The sequence below is a fragment of the Nipponia nippon genome, unplaced genomic scaffold (assembly GCF_047370975.1).
Source record: "Nipponia nippon isolate SJK-2023a ecotype South Korea unplaced genomic scaffold, ASM4737097v1 scaffold_32, whole genome shotgun sequence".
In the NCBI taxonomy this organism is placed as follows: domain Eukaryota; kingdom Metazoa; phylum Chordata; class Aves; order Pelecaniformes; family Threskiornithidae; genus Nipponia; species Nipponia nippon.
Genome location: NW_028262350.1, coordinates 1,066,113 through 1,086,074, shown reverse-complemented (window position 1 = coordinate 1,086,074; position 19,962 = coordinate 1,066,113). Strand labels below are relative to the sequence as shown.

Sequence of the window (19,962 nt, the reverse complement as noted above, 5' to 3'; positions counted from 1 at the left end):
GCTTGCCTTTCCTGTTCTTTGCCCGAGCATTCGGCGCTTGGTGCGGGCAGAGGTGGGTGCTGCGCTGGAGCGACCTTTGATCAGAGCCGGCGTGGTCGTGCCGGGGATCCGGCGGAGCGGACGGCGCCTGCTCCCCAGCAGCTTTAGCCGTCTGTGCCCAGCTGGTGCCGAACGGCTCGTCCTGCCTGCCCTGCCCTCGGAGGACGCCTCGGCACTGGTTCAGCTGCAGGGCTGCTGACACCCCTCGTCGACAGTAGGTAATTTTCAGTGTAGACAAGATGCTGGAGTCCAGGCTGAGTTTGTGGGTGTGAAATTTAAAAATTTCCTTTCTGTAGCTGGAGCCCATTGACCTGAACTCAGCGGGATGTGCTGGCTTGATTGATCTGGGCTCTGGAGCTGCAGCTGGAGGCTGGTGGCCAGGGTTCCTCTCGGCCGGTGACAGCAATGCTGCCGAGGAATTCCTGTCTGCCAGCACCTCTCTGCTGGAGAAAGGCGCCAGCGGCGCTCGTGCCGAGTCACTGACGCTGGGCTAACGTGGTCTCTGATCCTTTCTGGAGACCGTCATCCCTACGAGCGCTGAGATGCCGTAGGTGAGCAGATGGGGTGGCGCAGCTGCGGTGCGCACGCCTGCCCTGCTCCCACTGGCGCCGCCGAAGCCTGGGGACAGCCCGGGCTGCTTTCACGTGCCCTGCTCTCGGGTGCCGGTTCTGACAGCCTGGGCCGAGTCCCCACCCGAGCTGAGGTTTGGGGGCAGAGGGCGGAGGTGGCAGCCCTCGGGGACGGACACGCTGGGGACACAAAGAGCTGCCTTGGTGCCACCGTGCGCTGTCTCACTGGGGAACGTCTGATGGGGGCTGAAGAAGCCCAGCTCCCCGTGGCCGCTGCCAGCCACGTTTGCAGAAGCAAAGGCTGGTGCAGGCTATGCTGTGCCGGGAGCCCGGCGGCGTGCACCGGCAGAGGCAGCGCGTCTGTCCCCGCAGCTGGCGCAGGCTCCGCTCAACCCGCGGCTCGCTGGTGGGACAGGGGTCCTCCCTCTCTGCAGCCCAGAAAGTTTCTGTGTAGAAATCGTCCGCTACCAGTGTCTGCCCTGGGCTTGTTTCGATGTCTGAAATCTGCCTCTTCCTCCTTCGTGCCGCCCACGTTGGTTTCTTCCCTCTCTCGTTGCTGCGCCCTTTCCTCTTGCTGCTGTTGTACCCCGGCAGCGAGCTGTGCTTCTGTGCTGGCTGTTCTGTGCTGACGGCATCTGTGTTTGATCCCGAATAACAAGCCTTTAGCAGCCAGGCCTGGGATGTTTGTATTTCGTGCTCTCTATGCATGATGCCGACCTGTCAGCATTGTGTTCTGAGCTGCGTGTGCTGTATGTAACCTGGCTGTCCTTGAGTGAGTCTGTGTTCTTAATTAAATTTGCTCCCTTCTTAGGAAATGGCTGATGTGACATTAGATAAGCCTAAAACCAGCCTTTTTCCTTCCAAGGCGCTCCTGGCAATGATTCACTGCTCTCTTTCGGCTTCCTACTTAGTCGCTTACTTCGCGAGAGGAGGAGGGAGAGTACGTCCCCTCCTTCCAGAATGAACATCGTGTAAAATTCCTTTTTCCGCACCCTCTCGGCTGGTTACAAAAGGTCGCGTCCAGCCGTGCCTGCGAGGTCCTTGGGGGTCCGCTCCCTGTGCCAGCGCCGCGGCAGTGCTGCAGCAGCAGCGAGGTGCTCGCGGACGCTGCTGTCTGCCGGCGATTGCCTGGGGCGGTGGGATGGGTCCTGGCACTGGAAGAGCCGCTGCCGGCTGGTGCTGCCACCCTGGAGGGAGCAGATGCTCCCTGGCCGTTCCCTCTGCGGGGGACGGTGGCAATTTGTATCTCGTGGTGGCGTGAGCTCCTGCGGCAGGTGAAACAGAGCCTTGTAATTGCCCTCTGAAACCGGCCTCTTTATCTTTATTCAGTGCTTCATGGCGTTTGAGGATGTAATCGTGGGACTGGGACACCAGAGCCAGCCCAGAGGTCCTGCGTGAGGCTGCTCTGGTGTGGAAGCCCTCGGGTGCTGGGTAGGGACGAAGGAGATGTAATGAGGCTGCTCAGAGGGAGAGGGGCAGCCTCCAGCCGTGACGTTCCCGTGAACGGGAGCAGTCCTGCCTCTTCCCGGTGCTTCAGACGCGGTGAGGGCTGCAGGCGCTGCCGGAGCAAAGCGAGGGCAGGGGTGGCCTGTGCTCACACAGGGTACGGCCGAGACCCGGCCGGGCAGCTCCCTTGCCTGCTGCCCGGCGCTGCCTGCGGCAGGGGATCGCCTGCCCCGCCGCTGCAGCGGGGCCGATCCCTTTGCATGGGGAGTTTTGGCATTACAGCGTTTAAAAACCCAAACGTCTCTGTGCTCCCAGGCGTGCCATCACGGGCACGGTTCAGGCTCCAGCTACCCAGAGGTGCCTTCGAGCCTGGCCGTGCAGCCCCGTGGAGGGGCTCGCCGGCGAAGGGGGGGTTTCTGCGGGGGGGAGGCTGGCGCAGCCCCCTGCCTCTGGCCTGTGGCCGCTCTGAGGTCGTTGCCGCGTCTGGCCACAGCGATTAGGGCTCGCTGGCCAGAGCGAGGTGGAGCTCGGGGGCCTGGTGCTGAGATAAGGCGCTATCGGGCCGTGCACGCTTGGGTCCCGCTGCTTGGGGAAGGAAAAACGCCGGGAGGTATTTTATTTAACGAGGCTAGTTCAGAGCAAGAGTTGTTTCAGTTCGATAAATTTATATGTTGGGATGAACTTGCACATGGGTTACATCTGAGGATTTCCTTAGCCCAGAGTTACAGAAGTTATCTGCCTGGGGTTACAGCCACAGCTGAGGTTTGGGTGACATCTCCTCCTCCCTGAACTCGTGGGTGTTGGGGCAAGGACGGACGCGGCAGGAGGGGGCCGGGAGCTCCCGTGGGCATGGGTGCTGAAGCCAACCATGAAGCAAGCCCTGGGTTGCTGCAGAGCCCTCCTCCGCTCCGACCCTTCCTGGGACGGGCAGCCCGAGCTGCGCATCCCCCGTCTGCGGGGACGCCTACGTTCGGACGCGTCCTGGCCCCTCCGGGATCCTGCCCTGAGCTCCGGGATCAGAACGGGCAATTCCTGGCAGGGCTCGCTGGAGCAGGGACCTGAGCAGGGCTTTGATCCGTGATCTAATCCCAAGGAGAGCGATTACACGGTCCCCTGTTCTCTTCCTGGCAGCCAAATGCAAGTGAGAAATGGGTTACGTTGCCTGATTGCAGCGGTTCCTCAAAGCGAAGGGCTGGCGCTGGCACCTGCAGCCCAGAAATGTCACCCTGATAACGGCCAGGGAGCTGCAGGCGCCGTTGGAGCGCTGCGCCGGGCAGCTGATGGAGGGCAGGAGCTTGCTGGTTTCAGGCCGCGCTGGCCCCAGCTGGGTGTCCTGGGCCAGGTCGGGAGGGGACCCGCGCCCCTGCCCTAGCTGCCTCCGCCTGCCAAGCTCGGGCCGTTCGCTGGGGAGGTGCAGGAGGGCAGCCGTCGGATCAAACTTCGCCCCTAATTTCCTCTCCCGTCGGCAGGGGCCTCACCGGGACCAGGACAATCCTCTGCTCCTCTGGGATCTTCTGAGGCATCTCATTTCGCGATGAAAATACTCGATAAAGGGACACGAGCCTACCAGAGACCAAGCCGAGATCCCTGCCCGGCTCCGTGTCTCGCCGAAGAGCTCGGGCTCCTGCCAGCCTGGGCCGTGTTCCCGTGCCTGGGCAGCGCGGGGCCCCTGGCAGGGACCCCCGCGTGGGGGCGGCCGCAGAGCCAGCCCCGGGGCTTGGGCAGCGTTTTGGGTGGCCGGGGCTATGCTGCCGCTCGGAGCTGCGTGGGGTCGGTCTCCCTCCCCAGCTCGGGGCTGGCCGCCCTCGGGCCCCCGCCGCAGAGGCGCCGGGCCCATCCTGCGGCCGCCCTGCTCCATGCTGTGCGCGGGGAGTGAGGAGCTGGGACCGGTTTTCTCTCTTTGCGCTCCCCAGGCTGGGGACAGCCGAGCCGAGCGCCCCTGGAGCACACGCCTGTCCCTGTGCTCCCAGGACAGATCTGTTTTCCTGTTTAATTTAGGAAGCCCTCAGCGTGCGCTGGCCGGCGCTGGGATCGATCCTGCGGAGGCCCCACCGCTGCCTGAGCTGCCAGGTTTGCCTCTGCTTTGGCAGCTGCAGAAGGAGACGCGGTGCTGCCCATCCCGTGGATCAGGCTGAGGATTTTCAGCTGGGAAGGACTGAAATCTCCACCTCTGCTGGAAGCTGTAGTCAGGACAGGATAAAAATAAAAGCAATTACTTTTTAAGCGGGGAGGTTTTTAAGCCTGACACGTATTACATGAGTGAAACTGCAGCCTCGCGTCCTGTGATGTGCTCTGGAGGAGAGGCAGACGCCGAAGGACGGCTCTTCGCATGCCTCCTCCTGCCCTGCCAGGCTGGGACAGCAATCGTCCGGCTCCTGCGTGGGCTCCTTACTTTGTGCAGCCTGCGAGGTGCTGGAGGAGAGCTCAACAGGAGCGGGAAAGCCCGAGAGCCACGGCTGTGAGGGGAGCAGGGGTGCACCCCTTCCCGGCAATGGGTCTGTCGAGAAGCAGCCAGGTTCTGGGCAGGTCTGGGGCAGGGCGCATCCGAACGTAGCCCCTCGTTTGGCAGAGCTGAGTCAAACCGCGTCGCATCTTACAACACGAGAGTCTCCTACGCCAGGGCCGATGTGAGCACTGCAGCCATCAGCCATCTGTCCCGGCCCTTTGTCTCCGGCAGCCAGGGATGCCCGGGGCCCCGGCTGGGAGCCGCCTCTCCCACAGGCAGCAGGCAGAGCCCTGCGGCAGGGCAGGCACAGAACACACAGCTTTCAGCCAGCGGTGGCTGTTCCCCCGGGACCGTGCCCCACGCACGCTCCAGGGAGCGCAGGGCTGGGCGAGGATGCGGTCACCGCTCTCTGCTCACCAGCCCGTGCTGCAGGCAAGCGGCTCGCGGCAAGGATGCGTCGGTCGCAGCCCTCCCTGGGGAGGTGGTACCTGGCTCCTCCAGAGAGCAGGGCTGGACGAGCGGGCTCATGAGGCAGGAGCAGAGCCTGCCTGCGCGGGAGATTGGCCCTGGGACACTCAGCCTAGCCAGGGCTTCTGTAGGAACAACGTTTCGTTAAATGCTTCTCCCTCCGCCTGCTGGACAGGGGCTGCAGCTGTGCGGGACGTGGCCTGCAGCTGTACCGCGGATCCCGCAGCCCCGGATCACCCAGCGTCACGCTGCATGTGCCAGGTTAGCGTTTGAGGAGGACATGGCTGGGCTCCTGCGTCGATCCTCTCCTTAATGTTTCCGGTATGATCGAGTAGAAACAATCTGACCTTAGGGAAAAGAAATGAGTGCCAGCCTCAATTGCTTTGTGTTTTGTGTAAACAGCCTCACCGGGTAGAACAACCTCCTCCTTTAACCTGGAGAGACAACAAGCTCTTGTCCGGGCTTTTGGCTCGCACGGGGCTGACACACACGTTCGTATCTTCCTATTTGCATGACCCTAATTTCAGGATTTCGGACCGCAGTAACCCGGAGAGGAATGGCTGCCCGGGACGGCGCGGGCAGCGCGGGGGCTGATCCTGCAGCCGGGAGCGGGACGGGCTCCTCCTGGACGCGCTGCTCCGGAACCCCGGGTCTGAAGCTCCGAGGAAATGTCTAAACCAGGAGCTTGCCTACGGCTCGCCATCGGCCGTGTCGCCCCGCCGGGGCTCCGGTCCCAGCCGCCCCATGGCGGGGAGCCCCCCGGGGGCTGCCTGGAGGAGAGGGCGCGGAGCCCCCGGGCAGCGCGGCTCCGGGTGGGCGCTGGGCGGTGACCCCCGGCCGGGGCCGAGCGGGGAGGACGGCGGGGGGCGGGGGGGTGCCCGCCCGCTGGGCACAGCTCCGGGCTGGGGCCGCAGTGCTGGGCGCCGGTGCCGCTGCCCGGTGCCGCTGCCCGGTGGCGCGGCGCAGGCGGGGAGCGGCGGGGGCGGGGCGGGCCCGGGGGCGGGGCGGGGCCGGTGCCCGGGCCGGGGCTCGGCGGTCGCTCCTGGTTGCGGGGCCGCGGCGGCAGCGGGTGCGAAGCTGCGCGGGAGCGGCCGCCCCGGGCCGGGCTGAGCCGATGCTGGCGGCCGAGCCCGCCGCCGGCGGAGCCATGTCCCAGCCCGAGGCGGAGCGGGCGAGCGGCGGCTCCGCGCCGGAGCCGGAGCCGGAGCCGGAGCCGGGGCCGGGGCTCCCCGGGCGGGCCCCGCACCGCAGCCGCAGCCGGCGGCCCTCGGGGCGCGACTCCCGCCGCGCCTCTTTCCGCTTCAACCGGCGGAGCTCGGCCGAGCTGGAGCTGCTGGGCTACCCCGCACCGGGCGGGGGGTCGCCGCCGCCGCCACCGGGCGCCGCCGGGCGCCGGGAGCCGGAGGAGACGGAGAGCGAGGAGGTGGAGACCCGCGCCGTCGCCACCTCCCCCGACGGCCGGTTCCTCAAGTTCGACATCGAGATCGGCCGCGGCTCCTTCAAGACCGTCTACAAGGGGCTGGACACGGAGACCACCGTGGAGGTGGCCTGGTGCGAGCTGCAGGTACGGCCCGCCCCTGCCCGCACCCTGCCCGCACCCTGCCCGCGCCCTGCCCGTTCCCGCAGACCCCCGCCCCGGGGGACCCTTTCCCGTCCAGTTTCCCTGGCGTGGGCAGCCCCCCCGCCCTGAGCCCCTCTGCCCGCCGCTGCCTGCCCCGGCTGCCTGCGGGGCGTCTCTCCGGGGCTGGAGCCCGTCCCAGGGAGCGCGGGGCCCCGAGATCCCCCGGTCCCTGCCAGGCACGTCGGGGCCCTTCTGCAGGCGGCCGCAGCAGCGGAGCCGGGCAGGGTGCCTGCAGCCGGCTGGGGCTCCCCTCGCTGCCCTCCGCTGCGCCCGTCTCCCGCGCGGGGCCGAGGCACCGGCGGGCTTTTGGCCCGGGCCCAGGCTCCTGCTGAACGCTGCTGCTGCCGGCCCTCCTGCCCGTCACGTGCTGTTTTCCATTTGCCTCCTCGCTGCCTGCGCTGTGGGGCACACCGGGGTGCCCACGCTCCCGGAGCCAGTCCCCACTCCGGGGGTTTACAGGTGGATCCAGGACCGGCTGCCGGCGCTGAGCACCCCGCTGTCTTTTCAGTGCCCACCAGCTTGCAGCTTTCCCTTCAGAAGGGCGGTGAGGGCAGGGGTGCTCTCTGCTGTGCCGGCCTCCGCACACATGCCTGTGCCAGCGCTGGAGCTGGCTCCGAGGTTTGCTCCGATAGCCCTCGGAGTGCGCTGGGGCACGTGCCTGCAGCGAGCCTGGGGCTGCGCGTCGGTCGGGAGCAGGGTACGGCACGACCTTGGTGTGCTCCAGCTGCTTGTCCTTGGCTGAAGCAGTGTCCGTGGGCACCTGTGTGTGGTTTCTGCGATGCTGCCAGGGGCTTTCTGCTGGGAGCACCTGGACCTGTGGTTTTCCAGGTCTCTGAGCAGCATCCCCATCTCCTCTCTGCCACCGCGCTCCTCCGTCCCCTTCACTGCTCTGCAGCCCGGCAGCAGGATGCTGACAGCGGGACGCTGAGGGCAGCGGTGAAGGTGTTGGCTCCGCAGCTCCGTCTCCTGCTTGTTGCTTTTGATGGGCCTGATCTCGTCCCTGGTGGTGCACAGGGAGAGCCGTGCGTGGGGCTCCCTTTTCTCCTTGGAGCCCCTGGGGAGGGGCTTTGGCGAAGTCCAAAGTCTCCGACAGGCTCCTGACCCTGGGGTGGCTGCTGTGGCTGGAAGGTCCAAGTCCTTGTTTACACAGAAAAACATGTCTTGCGAGTTTGTTGTCTTGTTCCTAAAACCTTGGTGCAGCTGCAGGCGGCCGCCCGGGCCGGGCCCTTGGGGCGGCTGCGGCCCAGTCGTGCAAGAGGAGATGCTGAGGTGGCGGTGGGTGATTTCTGGAGGGGCCGGCTGTGGCCTCTTAGCGAGGAAGGTGAGGTCCTGCACCTCCGCTTGCCTTCGTGGGTTGCACAATTGCTTCAGCTGGCTGCCGAGAGCCGGCTCAGCGCTCCCTCCCTCGTGCGGCCCCGCGGCTCCGTCCAAACGCTCCTGAGCTCCGTTTGAGTCCCGCGTCCCTTCGGGTGGCAGGGGAAGTGCCAGCCGGCTGCTGGCAGGGACGGGCTCTCCTTGGCGAGCCCAGGACCTTCTCTGGATGAGTCATCCGTGCCCAGCGATTCCTGCCTGGCTGGCTCCCCGTCCCTCCCTGAGGGTCTTGGCCCCTTGTCGCAGACGTGCCCAGCTCCCCTGCGCTGGCAGCACGGCTCGCTCCCTGCCCTCCTGCTTGTCCCCACAGCCGGGCTGTGCCGCCCTGCAGGGCCCCTCTCCCCAGCCCGCCTGTGTCAGAGCAGCTCCTGCGAGTCTGCTGGGGCTGGATGCGGCCCCCGGTGCCCATCCTGCAGCCCAGGGCAGGGGCTGTGTGCACATGGGGCTGTTTGGCAAAGAGCTGCCCGCAGCCTGGCAGCAGTGCAGGCAGGGCGTGCCTGCGGCTGCACGTGGGCAGATCTGTTGTCTTGCGAGGTGGCTGCCGGGGGGACAAGGCTGCACGCTCCCAGCTGGAGGAAAGGGGGTCGGGAAGCAAAAACGCTCCTGTGCTCCGAGTCCAGAAGGCTCGCACCGGCCCCGCTGCCTGCCCTGCGAGCCCGCCGGGCTGGCGCGGGCTGGAGCCGCGGGAGCCGCTCGCTTGGCCCATGGGGAGCTGGTGGGGGACGTGTGCGGGGAGACCGAGCTCCTGCCAGGGACCATCCCATGGGCATCCTGCGGTGTCTGGCAGACCTGGCTCCCCTCCGCCACCGCCGTCATCCTCCCGGGGGAGCGCAGCCCGGCCGTAGCCGAGAGCCCCTCGAGGGCCGGCTGGCGCGGGCAGCCCCGGCCCCGCTCCTGTCCCACGCAGCCCCGGCGCCTGCGCCCCATCCACCCCCCCCAGCCCTCTCCCTTCCCCACCCAGTATTCGTCTCTGTCCCACTGACTGCTCTTTTTCCAGTGTCTCTTGTCCCAAAATCCACGTCCCATGAGGGGCTGAGAGTACAGAAGTAGACTTTTTAAAGTTTGGTTTTTTCAGCAATCATGCAAAGAATCAGACACTGTGACACAAATACGGGATTTGGAACCGCAAATAAAAATGGTTGTGGTTCTGCCCTTTTAAAAATAGCTTTGTCCTGTGTCTTTCACAGTTCTCCTTTTATTGCCTTTCAATTCTAAATGAATACCTAACCTCAGCCCTGACCTGTTCGGTCCAGAGAGCCTCGTCCAGCTGCCGTGATGGCTCCCGATCCCAAATCCCAGCTCCATGTGCTGTCCTCACCCTGCCCTTCCCTCTCCGGTGCCTGGAGACCTGGAGGCCGTTTTTGCCTGTCCCTTGCCTTCCTGTGGGCCCCCTCTGGGGACCTGCCCATCCCTGTCCCCCGTGCCGCTGCCCCCCCCCGGTCCTGAACGCCGCGTCTGTCTCTGCCTCCTGCCTGCGTCCCGCGGCTCTGCCGTGACCTGTTTGTGCTTTCCAGCTTTAGACTGGGGACTATTTCTGTTGATAGGTGCTGCGGGCGGTGGGGAAGGAGGAAGCAGGGAGGAAACCGGAGGCCTGGAGCGGGATCGAGCTGTAAATACCTGGCCGTGAGCAGTTTTCCTGTGGGTCCCCTCGGGCTCCCTGCAGGCGAGAGCAGCCTGGGCGGTGGGCGCTGCCGTGCCACCCCGGCTCCCGTGCCAGGGTCAGGCAGGCAACCCCGGCCGGCTGCCCCCGGGGCCTGCGGGGCACCCTTCTGCCCAAATTCCTGCATCTTCCCAAAATCCTGTCCATCACATGCCCAGCCCATCCTGCCTGCAGTGTGGTTGGGAACTGTGCTGTGACTGAGCCTGGCGAGGCCTCGGGGCAGCGCCCGGGGCTCAGCCCCGTACAGGGCCGGGAGCTCTGCCTGTCTGGGAGACGATCCAGGGGACGGGGGGATTTGCTCGATAGGGGTCCTGCGGGCTTGGGAACGTGAGCGTGTGTATGCCCGTGCGCCTGCGAGCGTGCATGAGGACACCGCTTGCCAAGCAGTGAGGGACAGACCCGCAGGGAAGGAGTGGTGGGGTGCAGGCACCCACTGCTGCCGTAGTGCCGACTCCGCTGCCGGGGGGCTCAGGACCTCCCCGCGGCTGGAGGTGCCGTGGCCGCGGCTGGAGGGAGGGTGCTGGGTGGTCTCCAGCACCTGCTCCGTGCCCCGCCATGGCATCACTACGAACGTCCCTCTGTCCCTTTCCAGGTGTGACTCTGGGCCCCGCACAACGGGGCTTTCACAGGCCGCAGGGACCCCCTGCCCAGGGCGTCGCGGGGCCAGGGCCCTGCGAGGGCTGAGGACTCTGCGCCGAGCGCTGGCACTTCCTCGCGCTGGGGAGAGCCTCCTGCCGCAGAGGCGAGAGCCGTCCTCGGCCACCGTGCCCAGCCCTCCCTCCTCCCACACTGGCCTCGGCTCCTGCCGTTGGCCGTGCCGGGCTCCCCGGCAGCCAGCTCCTGGCTCGCGGGATGGGGCTGGACCGCTGCCACCCAGCTCCTCACCCGGCCCCACGCTGCCATCCCCAGAGTCCTCCTCTGCCCTGCGCGAGGAGCTGCAAGGAAAGGACATGGTGCCCCTGTGAGCTGTGTGGGGCGGTGGGGCTCTGCTGGCAGCCCTGCCTGCCCTGCCCGCCCTGCCCTCCCCGGCGCCCAGTCCCTGGATGAGCAGCTCCTCTGGCTGGGCTGGGGCTGGGCTGGGCTCCGCTCCCCGCTGCCAGTGCTCGGTGGGGAGAGCGTCGGGCCGGCTGGCTGTGGGACCGGCTGCCACTTCAGTCGTGGGAGGAATGGTGCCGGGCGAGCCCAGCAGTCCTGGCACAGGCTCGGGGCCTCGTGCTGGGGTTCTGCCTGGGTAGGGGGTGGCATGGCAGGGGCTGCGCTGGCATGACCGCTCCAAGCAGAGTCCTCTCTTGCTGAGCTGGGAGAGCCGTAGCCGCCTGTGACTCCCTCCCTGCCCCTGTTCATAGCCCATTTTGGCTTCCCCCATGCCCTTGCAGGTTTGCAGGATGCAGTGAAGCCTCCGGGCTCCTCGGTGGGGAGTGGGGGGCTTGGGGCTCTGCAGGCGGCTGTGGCGCTGGGCAGGGCAGCCGGTGTGCCGCTGGGCCGTGCAGGGGCTTTGGTTGCTGTTTTCCTCCTCGGGTATGAAAGGTCCCATTCATCCCGCCGCAGCAGGGCTCAGGTTCTCATCTGGGCTGAGCCGGGTCCCTGAGCGTGTGTTAAAAGCAGAGGGGATTATGGAGCGGCTCCAGCCCGGCCGTGGGGCCGGCTGTGATGCAATGAAAATATTACGAAAGCTGCCTGGGCTGATGGATGGCGGCCGCCAGCCAAGGAGCTGAGCACGGCTCTCGCAGCGCCTGGCGGTGGGAGCACAGTGGCCGCCTGCGGCAGCTCAGTTTTCCTCGGCCCCGCAAGCGTGGGCTGGACGGGGGTCCCGGCTGGGTGGCCCCCAGGCTCTGCAGCGGCCGGACCCTTCGGGGTCCTGGGCTGCAGTGGAGTCATCGCAGGGGATGCTGCTCTGCCCCTGCTCCTGCCCGGGGTCCAGCACTCGCAACTGCCTGGGCTCGCGGCAGGACCCGGCTCCTTCTGGGGCTGGCTGGCTCCCCCCTTCCCACACTATGGGGCTGTGTCCCTCCAGGATGAGGGGTCTGCATCCTCCCCACTGGCCCCGGCCCCAGCTCCGCTCAGTGCCCGTGTCAGCACTCGGCTTCAGTTTCCACTTTAATTAACTCGAGCGAGAGGAACATGGAAAAACCTGGGCTGAAGCCTCCCCCGCCTGCGTTCCCCAACAAAGGCCTCATTGAGGCTGGCCAGGCACCCTGCCACGCTGGTGCCCGGCGCTGGGAGCTGGTGGTACCCTGGCGGGGGGCAGGGCTGTCCTGGGGGGCAGAGGGGCCGCGGCCATCGCGTCTGCATGGGACGCACTGGTGGGCAGCGGCCGTGGCAGAGCCCCCACGCGTCCTCTCGGCTGGGTGGCTGCAGGCTGGGGATCCCCGTCCTGCGGTGGGGTGGTGGGCACCGGCTGGGGGCAAAGAGCAGCAGGAGCGGGGATGGGTGGCCCTGGCACAGCGCAGCTTTCACGGCAGGGAAGCACATGGGCTTCTCGGTGCATTATCTGTCATGGGAGACTTTGGCCATCCCTCCAGGGGAGAGTGGCTCCATCCAGAGCAGCGCCGCGGAGCACCGGGGTGCAGGGCCAGCCGGGTGGGCTGAGACCATGGTCTGGGACGGCCCCAGCCCCGCATGAGCCCCTGCACTGGGGAACAGTATGTCTGACCCCGGCTCTGTGCTGGGGCCGCGGCAGCCCCCGGTGCCTCATGCGTAGGGAGCGGGATGAGGATGTGAGGGTCTCTTGTAAGCCAGGGCATCCCCCTGTGCCCGCCGGGGACCCCGTGTGCCCCCCTCAGCTCCCCACTGGCTCCTGCAGACGCGGAAGCTGTCGAAGACGGAGCGGCAGCGGTTCAGCGAGGAGGTGGAGATGCTGAAGGGGCTGCAGCATCCCAACATCGTCCGCTTCTATGACTCCTGGAAGTCGTCCGTCAAAGGCCAGATCTGCATCGTGCTGGTCACAGAGCTCATGACGTCTGGCACCCTGAAAACGTGAGCAGGGACCACCAGGTCGGGGTGCACAAGGGAGGGGACGGGGTCGCTGCGGTGACGGGGAGGTGAGGGACACGTCTGCACCCCCTGCCTGGTCACTTGATGTGGGCGTTTGGGTGGGGATGACGGGCTGTGGTGGGCTCGGATGGGATCTGGGTGGATGGTGGGGCAGGGCTGGGAGCTGGAGACAGAAATCAGGGGTGGCTGCTGGATGTTTGGAGACCCAGGACCTTCACTGACACCATCCTGCAGTGACGGTGCTGAGCGGGGTGGCAGCAGTGGCCACTTGCCCCGGCTCGCTCCTGGCACCGGCGGCTCAGGGAGCTCGGCTCCTCCTGGGCTGTGTTTTCTGTGCTGCCCGTGCAGAGCCCCGCCGGGGAGGGGACCGGGAGCCCCTACTCCAAGACGTTCTTTGCCACTTTCCCTGCATGGACACCCGCTTCTGGACGGGCTCGGCGTGGCGGTGGGAGAAGGGTGGGCTGGGGCTGGGGCCGGGGTGTGGGACTGAGCCCCAGGGGTCCCCCGGCAGCTACCTGAAGCGGTTCAAGGAGATGAAGCTGAAGGTGCTGCAGCGCTGGAGCCGACAGATCCTCAAGGGGCTGCATTTCCTGCACACCCGCTCGCCCCCCATCATCCACCGCGACCTCAAGTGCGACAACATCTTCATCACGGGCCCCACCGGCTCGGTCAAGATCGGGGACCTGGGCCTGGCCACGCTCAAGCGAGCCTCCTTCGCCAAAAGCGTCATAGGTGGGGTCCCGGTGCAGCTGGGCTTGCGGCTGCCCGGCGGTGGCTGCGGGTGGGTCGGCGCCCCGGGGGTGCTGAGCCCCGCTGCTGCCCCCAGGCACCCCCGAGTTCATGGCGCCGGAGATGTACGAGGAGAAGTACGACGAGGCAGTGGACGTCTACGCCTTCGGGATGTGCATGCTGGAGATGGCCACCTCAGAGTACCCCTACTCCGAGTGCCAGAACGCTGCCCAGATCTACCGCAAGGTCACCTCGGTGAGTGGCCCCGGCCCCCGGGCTGGCGGCAGTGCTGCTGGCAGGTGCCGTGGGCATGGGAGCCGGGCTGAGCGGGCTGGGGGGCCGGTTGGATGGAGCTGTCGGGCCTCGCTGCTCCCCAGAATGTGTCACCGTGCAGGTTGTGCAAGCAGCTAAAAATAATCTGGGTAGTGAGAAGGTGCCGTGCCAGGGCGCAGAGCCCACGGAGGGTGGGGGGGCCACAGCTTGGCCAGACCCCACGTCCCTCGCCCCACGCCAGGTGCTGCCAGCACATTAATGGGGTGGAACGGGAGCGGGTCAGCTCAGCCACCCCCTGCCTGGGGCACTGCGGCTGCCCCAGCCGGTTCTGGCTGGCTCCTGTCTGCTCCTGCTTGCTGGGGTGGAAACCCGGAGCCCCAGGGCGTCCTGGCCCCGGCTGCCCGTGCAGGCACGCGTGGCCTGGCCGTAGGAGCTGTGGCTGGGCTGGTGGGGCCCTGGGCTGGGAGCCCTGTCCCCACGTGTCCCCTGCTGCCGGCGGGGCCGTGCCTGGGGGCACGGGGGGCTGTGGGGCCACGGCTGCCCGGGGAGCGTCCAGCGGCCCCATGGCCCCGCAGAGCCTGGGTTCAGCTCCGGGCCCTGGAAACCTGGCGCTGTGGCAGGGTCTGGCACAAGAGGTGCTGATGCCCGTCGCCCCCAGGGCCTGAAGCCCAGCAGCTTCTACAAGGTGAAGGTTCCAGAGCTGAAGGAGATCATCGAGGGCTGCATCCGCATGGACAAGAACGAGAGGTGGGGGAGAGCGGGGAGCGGGGGCCTGGGCGGCAGAGCCCCCCCAGTCCCTGGCCCCGCACTGAGCTGTGCTGCCTGCAGGTACACCATCCAGGACCTGCTGGAGCACTCCTTCTTCCAGGAGGACACGGGGGTGCACGTGGAGCTGGCCGAGGAGGACGATGGCGTCAAGTCTGGGCTCAAGCTCTGGCTGCGCATGGACGACACGAAGAAGCTGCACGGCAAGTACAAGGACAACAACGCCATCGAGTTCCTCTTCGAGCTCTACAAGGACGTGGCAGAGGAGGTGGCCCAGGAGATGGTGGGTGCTGGGACAGAGGGACCCTGAGTGCCGTGGGTTCCCTGCGCCCCGACGTGACGAGCCCCCTCCCATGCAGGTGGTCCTGGGCTTCGTCTGCGAGGCAGACTACAAGCTGGTGGCCAAGGCGGTGCGGGACCGCGTGGTCGCCATCAAGCGCAAGCGGGAGAAGCTGAAGCGCGCCCAGGACGCGCCATCGCCTGCGGAGCCGGAGCAGCCGCCCGGCGTCCTGCGGCTGCTGGAGGAGCTCAAGTCCCCGCTGCCACCCGGCGCGCCTGCCCCGGCCACCCCCGGCTCTGGGGACTCCGTCTTCAGCAGCACCTTCCCCCCGGAGCCCGAGGAGCCAGAGGCTGACCAGCACCAGCACTTCGCCTACCGGCACACCAGCTACTCCTCAGCCACCTGTGCGTGGGCACCGGGCGGGGAGACAGCAGGGTGACCCAGGGCGGGAGGCGGGTGGGGGGGTCCCTCCCCAGCTCCAGCCATGCCGTGCACCCAGCCCCAAAGCCGTGTCCTGGGGGTGCAAGCTGGGGAGGGGGCTCCAGCTCTGGCCGTGCTCATGCGAGCGCTCCTCCGCAGCTGACTGCGAGACGGATGGCTACCTGAGCTCCTCCGGCTTCCTGGACTCCCCGGACCCAGCCCATCGCAGCTTCTTGGCGGGGGACCCTGCCAGCCCGCCACTCACCCGCCCTGTGCGCTGCTTCCCCACGGTGAGCGGGGCCCCACGGGGCTGGGGGTCGGGGTGGCCATGACGCGCCCCGGCTCACACGGTCCTTTCCCTGCAGAGCATCGCGGTGCAGCTGCCCAGCGAGTGCCTCCCCCCCACCAGCGGCTTCTCCTCCCCGGTGGACAGGTGAGGGGGGGGGGGGGCCGGGCGGGGAGCGCAGGGCTGGGAACGGCTGCGCTGATGGTCCAGCACTGGGGCTTCCTTCAGCTACGCCTCAGATGTGGCATCCGGCATGAGCGACGGCTACGAGGGGCTCTCGGCCAGTGAGCGGAGCGCCAAGCTGCCGCCCAAGCGGGCATCAGGGAAGCTGCTGCGGCGCCGAGCCCGGTCCAGGCTGCGCATCACCAACGTGAGTGCCGCGGGCGCCGGGCGGGCGGGTGGGCGCTCCCCGAGCTGAGCTGGCCCTGCTGCCCACAGATCTCCGACAAGAACGACCGGGTGGTGGAGTGCCAGCTGCAGACCTACAACAACAAGATGGTGACCTTCAAGTTCGACTTGGACGGCGACAACCCGGAGGAAATTGCAGCCGTCATGGTGAGTGCAGGGCAGGGGTGAGGGCAGGGGCCTGCCCGTCCGTGCCGGGTGCTGACGGGCCCCTCCGCCCCCAGGTCCACAACGAGTTCATCCTCAAGTCAGAGCGGGACGGCTTCATCCACCGCATCCGGGACATCATCCACCGTGTGGAGACCCTGCTCCGCAAAGACGGGCACGGTGCCGCCGAGCTGCCCAAGAGCCCCGAGGCTGAGCATGGCGTGGGCAGCCCTGTGAGTGCCCAGCCAACCGTGGGGAAGCCGCTGACGCTGAGCGTGGCTGGGGGTGCTGCCTGGCCCCGGGGAGCCCAGCAGGGAGGGGGTCGGGGTGCAGGGCACCCTGTGAGTGCCCAGCTCTGGGCAGGAGCAGCCCTGTGCCTGCAGCTCTGGGTTACTCGCCCGCTCCTGTGATGGGTCGTGGGCCCCCCCCCCCAGTGCCCCCAGTGGAGCTGCCAGCTCCTGTCCTCGCACACAGTGGGGCTGGGATGGGGGCCAGCGGCGGCTTGGCTCAGCCTGTCTGGGGTCTCTGCCCTGGTGCTGGGCTCAGCCACATCCCCCTCGGCAGGTGGACCTGCAGCTGCAGGAGCTCTCGCGCTCCATCTCCTCTTCGTCCTCGCTCAGCGGTATGTCTCTGCCTTGTGCGGGCCCTTCCTGCCCCCCCCCCCAGCCCCGTGCAGGGTGGGTGACAGCCCTGGCTGAGCCCAGGGGGTCCTGCCGGGCACGTCCTGCCTCAGCTGAGTGTTGGCTGTCACCCCTGTGCCGCAGACCTGGGATGCACTAGTCCCAGCCTCTCGGTCCAGTCCCCTGTCCTGCCATCGCTGAGCAGCTCCCCGTTGGAGAGCCTTGCCAGCCCCGCAGAGCTGCTGCCAGCCCCAGCCCGTGAGCCGCGGCCAACGCTGCTGGGCTCCCCTGCAGGTACCAGCCCTGGCAAGGCCAGGCACGTCCGTCCCTCCGGGGCTGCCAGCCGCAGCCTGTGCAGCTGCCGTGCCTTGCCGGGTGCCTCGCCGGCACGAGGCTCGGAGCTACCTGGGCGAGGGGTGGAGGGGACTCACGGGGTCAGGGCTGCTCCCGACACTCCTCTCTCCGCAGGCTCTGTGCAGACCTGGCCCCTCGTCTCGACAGCTCCCTCCTGGCTGACGGCGCCGCTGGCGTTCCCGCAGACCCCCCCGAGCACCCCGGAGGGGCCTGTCCCACCAGCCCTGCCCCAAGCCCTCCTGTCCCCGCTGCCGCTCCCCACATCCCCTGTCCCCAGCGAGCCTGGCAGCCCCCTGAGCCCCCCTGTGACCAGCACGTCCTGGTCCCCCACTGCCCCCCTCCTGTCCCTGGCCAACGTCTTCTCCCTGGCAGTGATGAGCGTGGCCCACACGCTGCTGCCTGCCGTCTCCTCTATCGCCAGCTCGGGCGCGCACCTCTACCCCCCACTGCTGCCGCGGCCGCAGAGCCTTGTCCTGGGGCCCCCGTGCTTCGTCTACCCTGACCCTGCCAGCATGGCCACGCCAGCCCCGGCCTGCAGTGGGACCCTGGAGTCAGCGGGGGCTGATGTCCCCACTGCTGGGGGGCCCATGCCGTGCCCCCCAGGCAGCGAGGCTGCAGGGAGCGCCCCGCCAGCGCTGACCACGTCCACGCCGGGGAGCCCGGAGGGCAGCACGGTGAGTACGGGGGTGGCAGGGGCTCCCTGGGGCCGCTTGAGGTGAGGCTCAGCACCAGGGGGGCCAGGCTGTCGCTGCAGATGCTGCCCTGGGATGGGACAGGGAGCTCCGTGGCGTGGGGAGCCCGTGGGGTGCAGGGAGGGCCGAGCGGGCGGTGGGTCCCGGGAGCAGCAGCGGGGCGGGGAGATGTGGGGGGACCCGGGGCGGGGTGGCTGACGGCACCCAAGTGCCTGCAGGTGCTGCCCGGCTCCCCCAAGCCCAGCCACCCGCTCATCGTCTCGGAGTCGCCAGCCCTCGGCGTGCCCAAGGCCCAGCTCTCGCCCATCAACGAAGGTGAGGTGGGGAAGGGCCGAGGCTGCGCCGCGTGGCTGTGTCTGCGCTGGGGCACTGCGACGTCCCCCATGTGCCCCGTGCCCCACTGACTGCTGCTGTCCCCGCAGAAGCCAAGCCCCAGATCCTTGGCCGGTTCCAGGTGACGCCAACCAAAGACCTGGCCGTGGCCTCCGCAGCGCCGGGCAGCAGCGAGGGCAGCAGCGAGGGTGAGCAGCACGGTGCGGAGCTGGCAGCAAGCGGCTCCCCCCTGCCCACGGCCCCCGACACAGGGGGCAGCTCGAGCAGTGACTCGGACTCAGTGCTGGAGATGGCGGAGCAGGACACCGAGGCCGAGGCGGCGCTGGCCGAGGAGGGCACGGTGGCACCGGCGGAGAGCGACCGGGAGGGCCCCGGGGAGGAGGGCGCAGAGAGCGCGCCGCAGGCGGTGCTGAGCCAGGTGTGGCTGAGCTACTCCCGCAGCCTGTCCTACCTGAGCAGCGACGACACCGAGAGCGAGGACGAGGAGATCTGGGAGGAGCTGCAGAACCTGCGCCAGAAGTGAGCAGCTCGAGCGGGGGGCCCGCGGCACGGGGGCAGCAGGGTGGTGGGCTGCGGCCGGGAGGCAGCGCGGGGGCTGTGGGAGGGGACCGATTTTCCCACCGCCCCAGGCCGGCGGCGATGCCCCGTCCCCGGCGGCGCTGGCTGCCAGCCCCCATCTCTCCCCAGGCACCTGGCCGAGGTGCAGCTGCTGCAGAGCGCCCAGAAGAAGGAGATCGAGGAGCTGTACCTGCGGATGGGGAAGCAGCCGCCGCTGGGCATCGTCTCCCCCGCCGCCATGCTCTCCAGCCGCCAGCGCCGCCTCTCCAAGGGCAGCTTCAACCCCTCCCGCCGCAACAGCCTGCAGCGCCTGGAGCTGGCGCAGCCCCCAGGTGCTGGCCCCCGCTGCCCCAGCTCCCTCCCGGTGACCCTGCGGGCTCGGCGGGGGCTGCGGGACGGGGACCCCCGGGGCTGGGGGGGGTCGGGCCTGCGCGGGGCACAGCTCTGCGCCCCCATGGGTGCCCCCCGCTCAGGGCCGGTCTCTCCCAGCAGGCATCATGCGCCGTAACTCGCTGAGCGGCAGCAGCACCGGCTCGCAGGAGCAGCGGCTGAGCAAGGGGGTGACCTTCGCCGACGACTTTGGCCGGATGGTAAGGGGCGGGGGGCTGATCCTGCTGCTGGTGGCCCCGCGGCGCTCCCGGCCGGCCCCAGCTCACCGCTGCTTCTCTCCCCAGTAGCCAGCTGGCCAGGAGTGACTTCACGAACTACCTCAACCAAGTGCCTGCTGCCCGGGGGGCAGGCGAGAGCCCCTGCGCCTCACCGGAGGGCAGCCCCAGCACCCTCGGGCCCGGCCAGCTGGGTGCCCACCCCAGGGACCCCGGCCCCTGCCTCCAGCCCGTGCCCCGCGCACAGAGTGCCTGCTGCCTCTGCGTCAGAGGGCGGGCGGGCCTGTCCCGCGCTCGTCCCCCCATCTCCTCCCTCCTCGTGCCCCCTGCCCGCTGTTCCCAGCCCGTCTGCTCAAGCCCGGCCCCAGCTGCAGGACGCACGCGAGGTGCCGCCGTCCTTCGTGGCTTTACTCTGCACTGAACCTGCGCAGGCAGAACCAGGCCCCGCTGGCGCCCTGCCCCGAGCAGAACCAGTCTGCTCCACTGCCTCCCAGTCACAACACATCTGTCCCACCCCTGCCACCCCGCTGCCCTCCAGCTCTGCCCCAGCCCCGCTCCCGCATGGCGGGGGGCCCAGCCCGCCGCCCCAGGGCTGCCCTGCTCGCTGCCGCCCGCGTCTCGCTCTGCGCAGCCGAGAACGAGCCGGCTGCGGAGCGGGAAGAAGCTTCCCTCGGCCCCGCAAGGCGATGGAGCTGGTGCACCAGCAACAGCGGTGGGTGCGCTTTGTTACGAACTGATGTCTGGAAAGTGTTTTCATAAATGCAAATTAAATACAAATGGGCTCTGTCCGTGTCTGTCCGGGGGCACCGTCCTCGCTGGTGGCGCACGGTAACAGATGATAAAATGAAGAGCAAACCAGAAAATTCCCCCATCTCAGCAGA

General features: G+C 68.1%; 1 protein-coding gene across 7 annotated transcripts; it reads left to right on the top strand.

Annotated features, from left to right (window-relative positions):
• The first annotated feature begins 5,974 nt into the window (after positions 1-5,974).
• On the top strand, positions 5,975-19,891 carry WNK4 (WNK lysine deficient protein kinase 4). 7 transcript variants are annotated; one of them, XM_087770571.1, is made up of 20 exons: positions 5,976-6,532; positions 12,424-12,596; positions 13,126-13,346; positions 13,441-13,598; positions 14,275-14,363; positions 14,445-14,664; positions 14,741-15,065; positions 15,241-15,371; positions 15,447-15,514; positions 15,596-15,737; positions 15,806-15,922; positions 15,997-16,152; positions 16,484-16,541; positions 16,684-16,833; positions 17,008-17,567; positions 17,804-17,900; positions 18,008-18,437; positions 18,606-18,808; positions 18,969-19,066; positions 19,154-19,891. In XM_087770571.1, the coding sequence occupies exons 1-20, from the start codon at positions 6,083-6,085 to the stop codon at positions 19,169-19,171; spliced, it is 3,864 nt and encodes a 1,287-aa protein (XP_087626697.1). In that variant the 5' UTR covers positions 5,976-6,082; the 3' UTR covers positions 19,172-19,891. The 7 variants fall into 7 exon arrangements, with proteins under 7 accessions (XP_087626700.1, XP_087626697.1, XP_087626695.1 ...); XM_087770569.1 differs by having other exon boundaries at positions 18,966-19,066; XM_087770568.1 differs by having other exon boundaries at positions 17,795-17,900.
• Positions 19,892-19,962: the final 71 nt, after the last annotated feature.

Coding starts and splice junctions, on each gene's coding strand:
- WNK4 (XM_087770567.1), top strand. CDS start 6,083: ATGCTGGCGGCCGAGCCCGCCGCCGGCGGAGCCATGTCCCAGCCCGAG. Junction 15,515..15,595: donor TTCTCCTCCCCGGTGGACAG/GTGAGGGGGGGG, acceptor GGCTTCCTTCAG/CTACGCCTCAGATGTGGCAT. Junction 17,901..18,007: donor GCTCTCGCCCATCAACGAAG/GTGAGGTGGGGA, acceptor CTGTCCCCGCAG/AAGCCAAGCCCCAGATCCTT.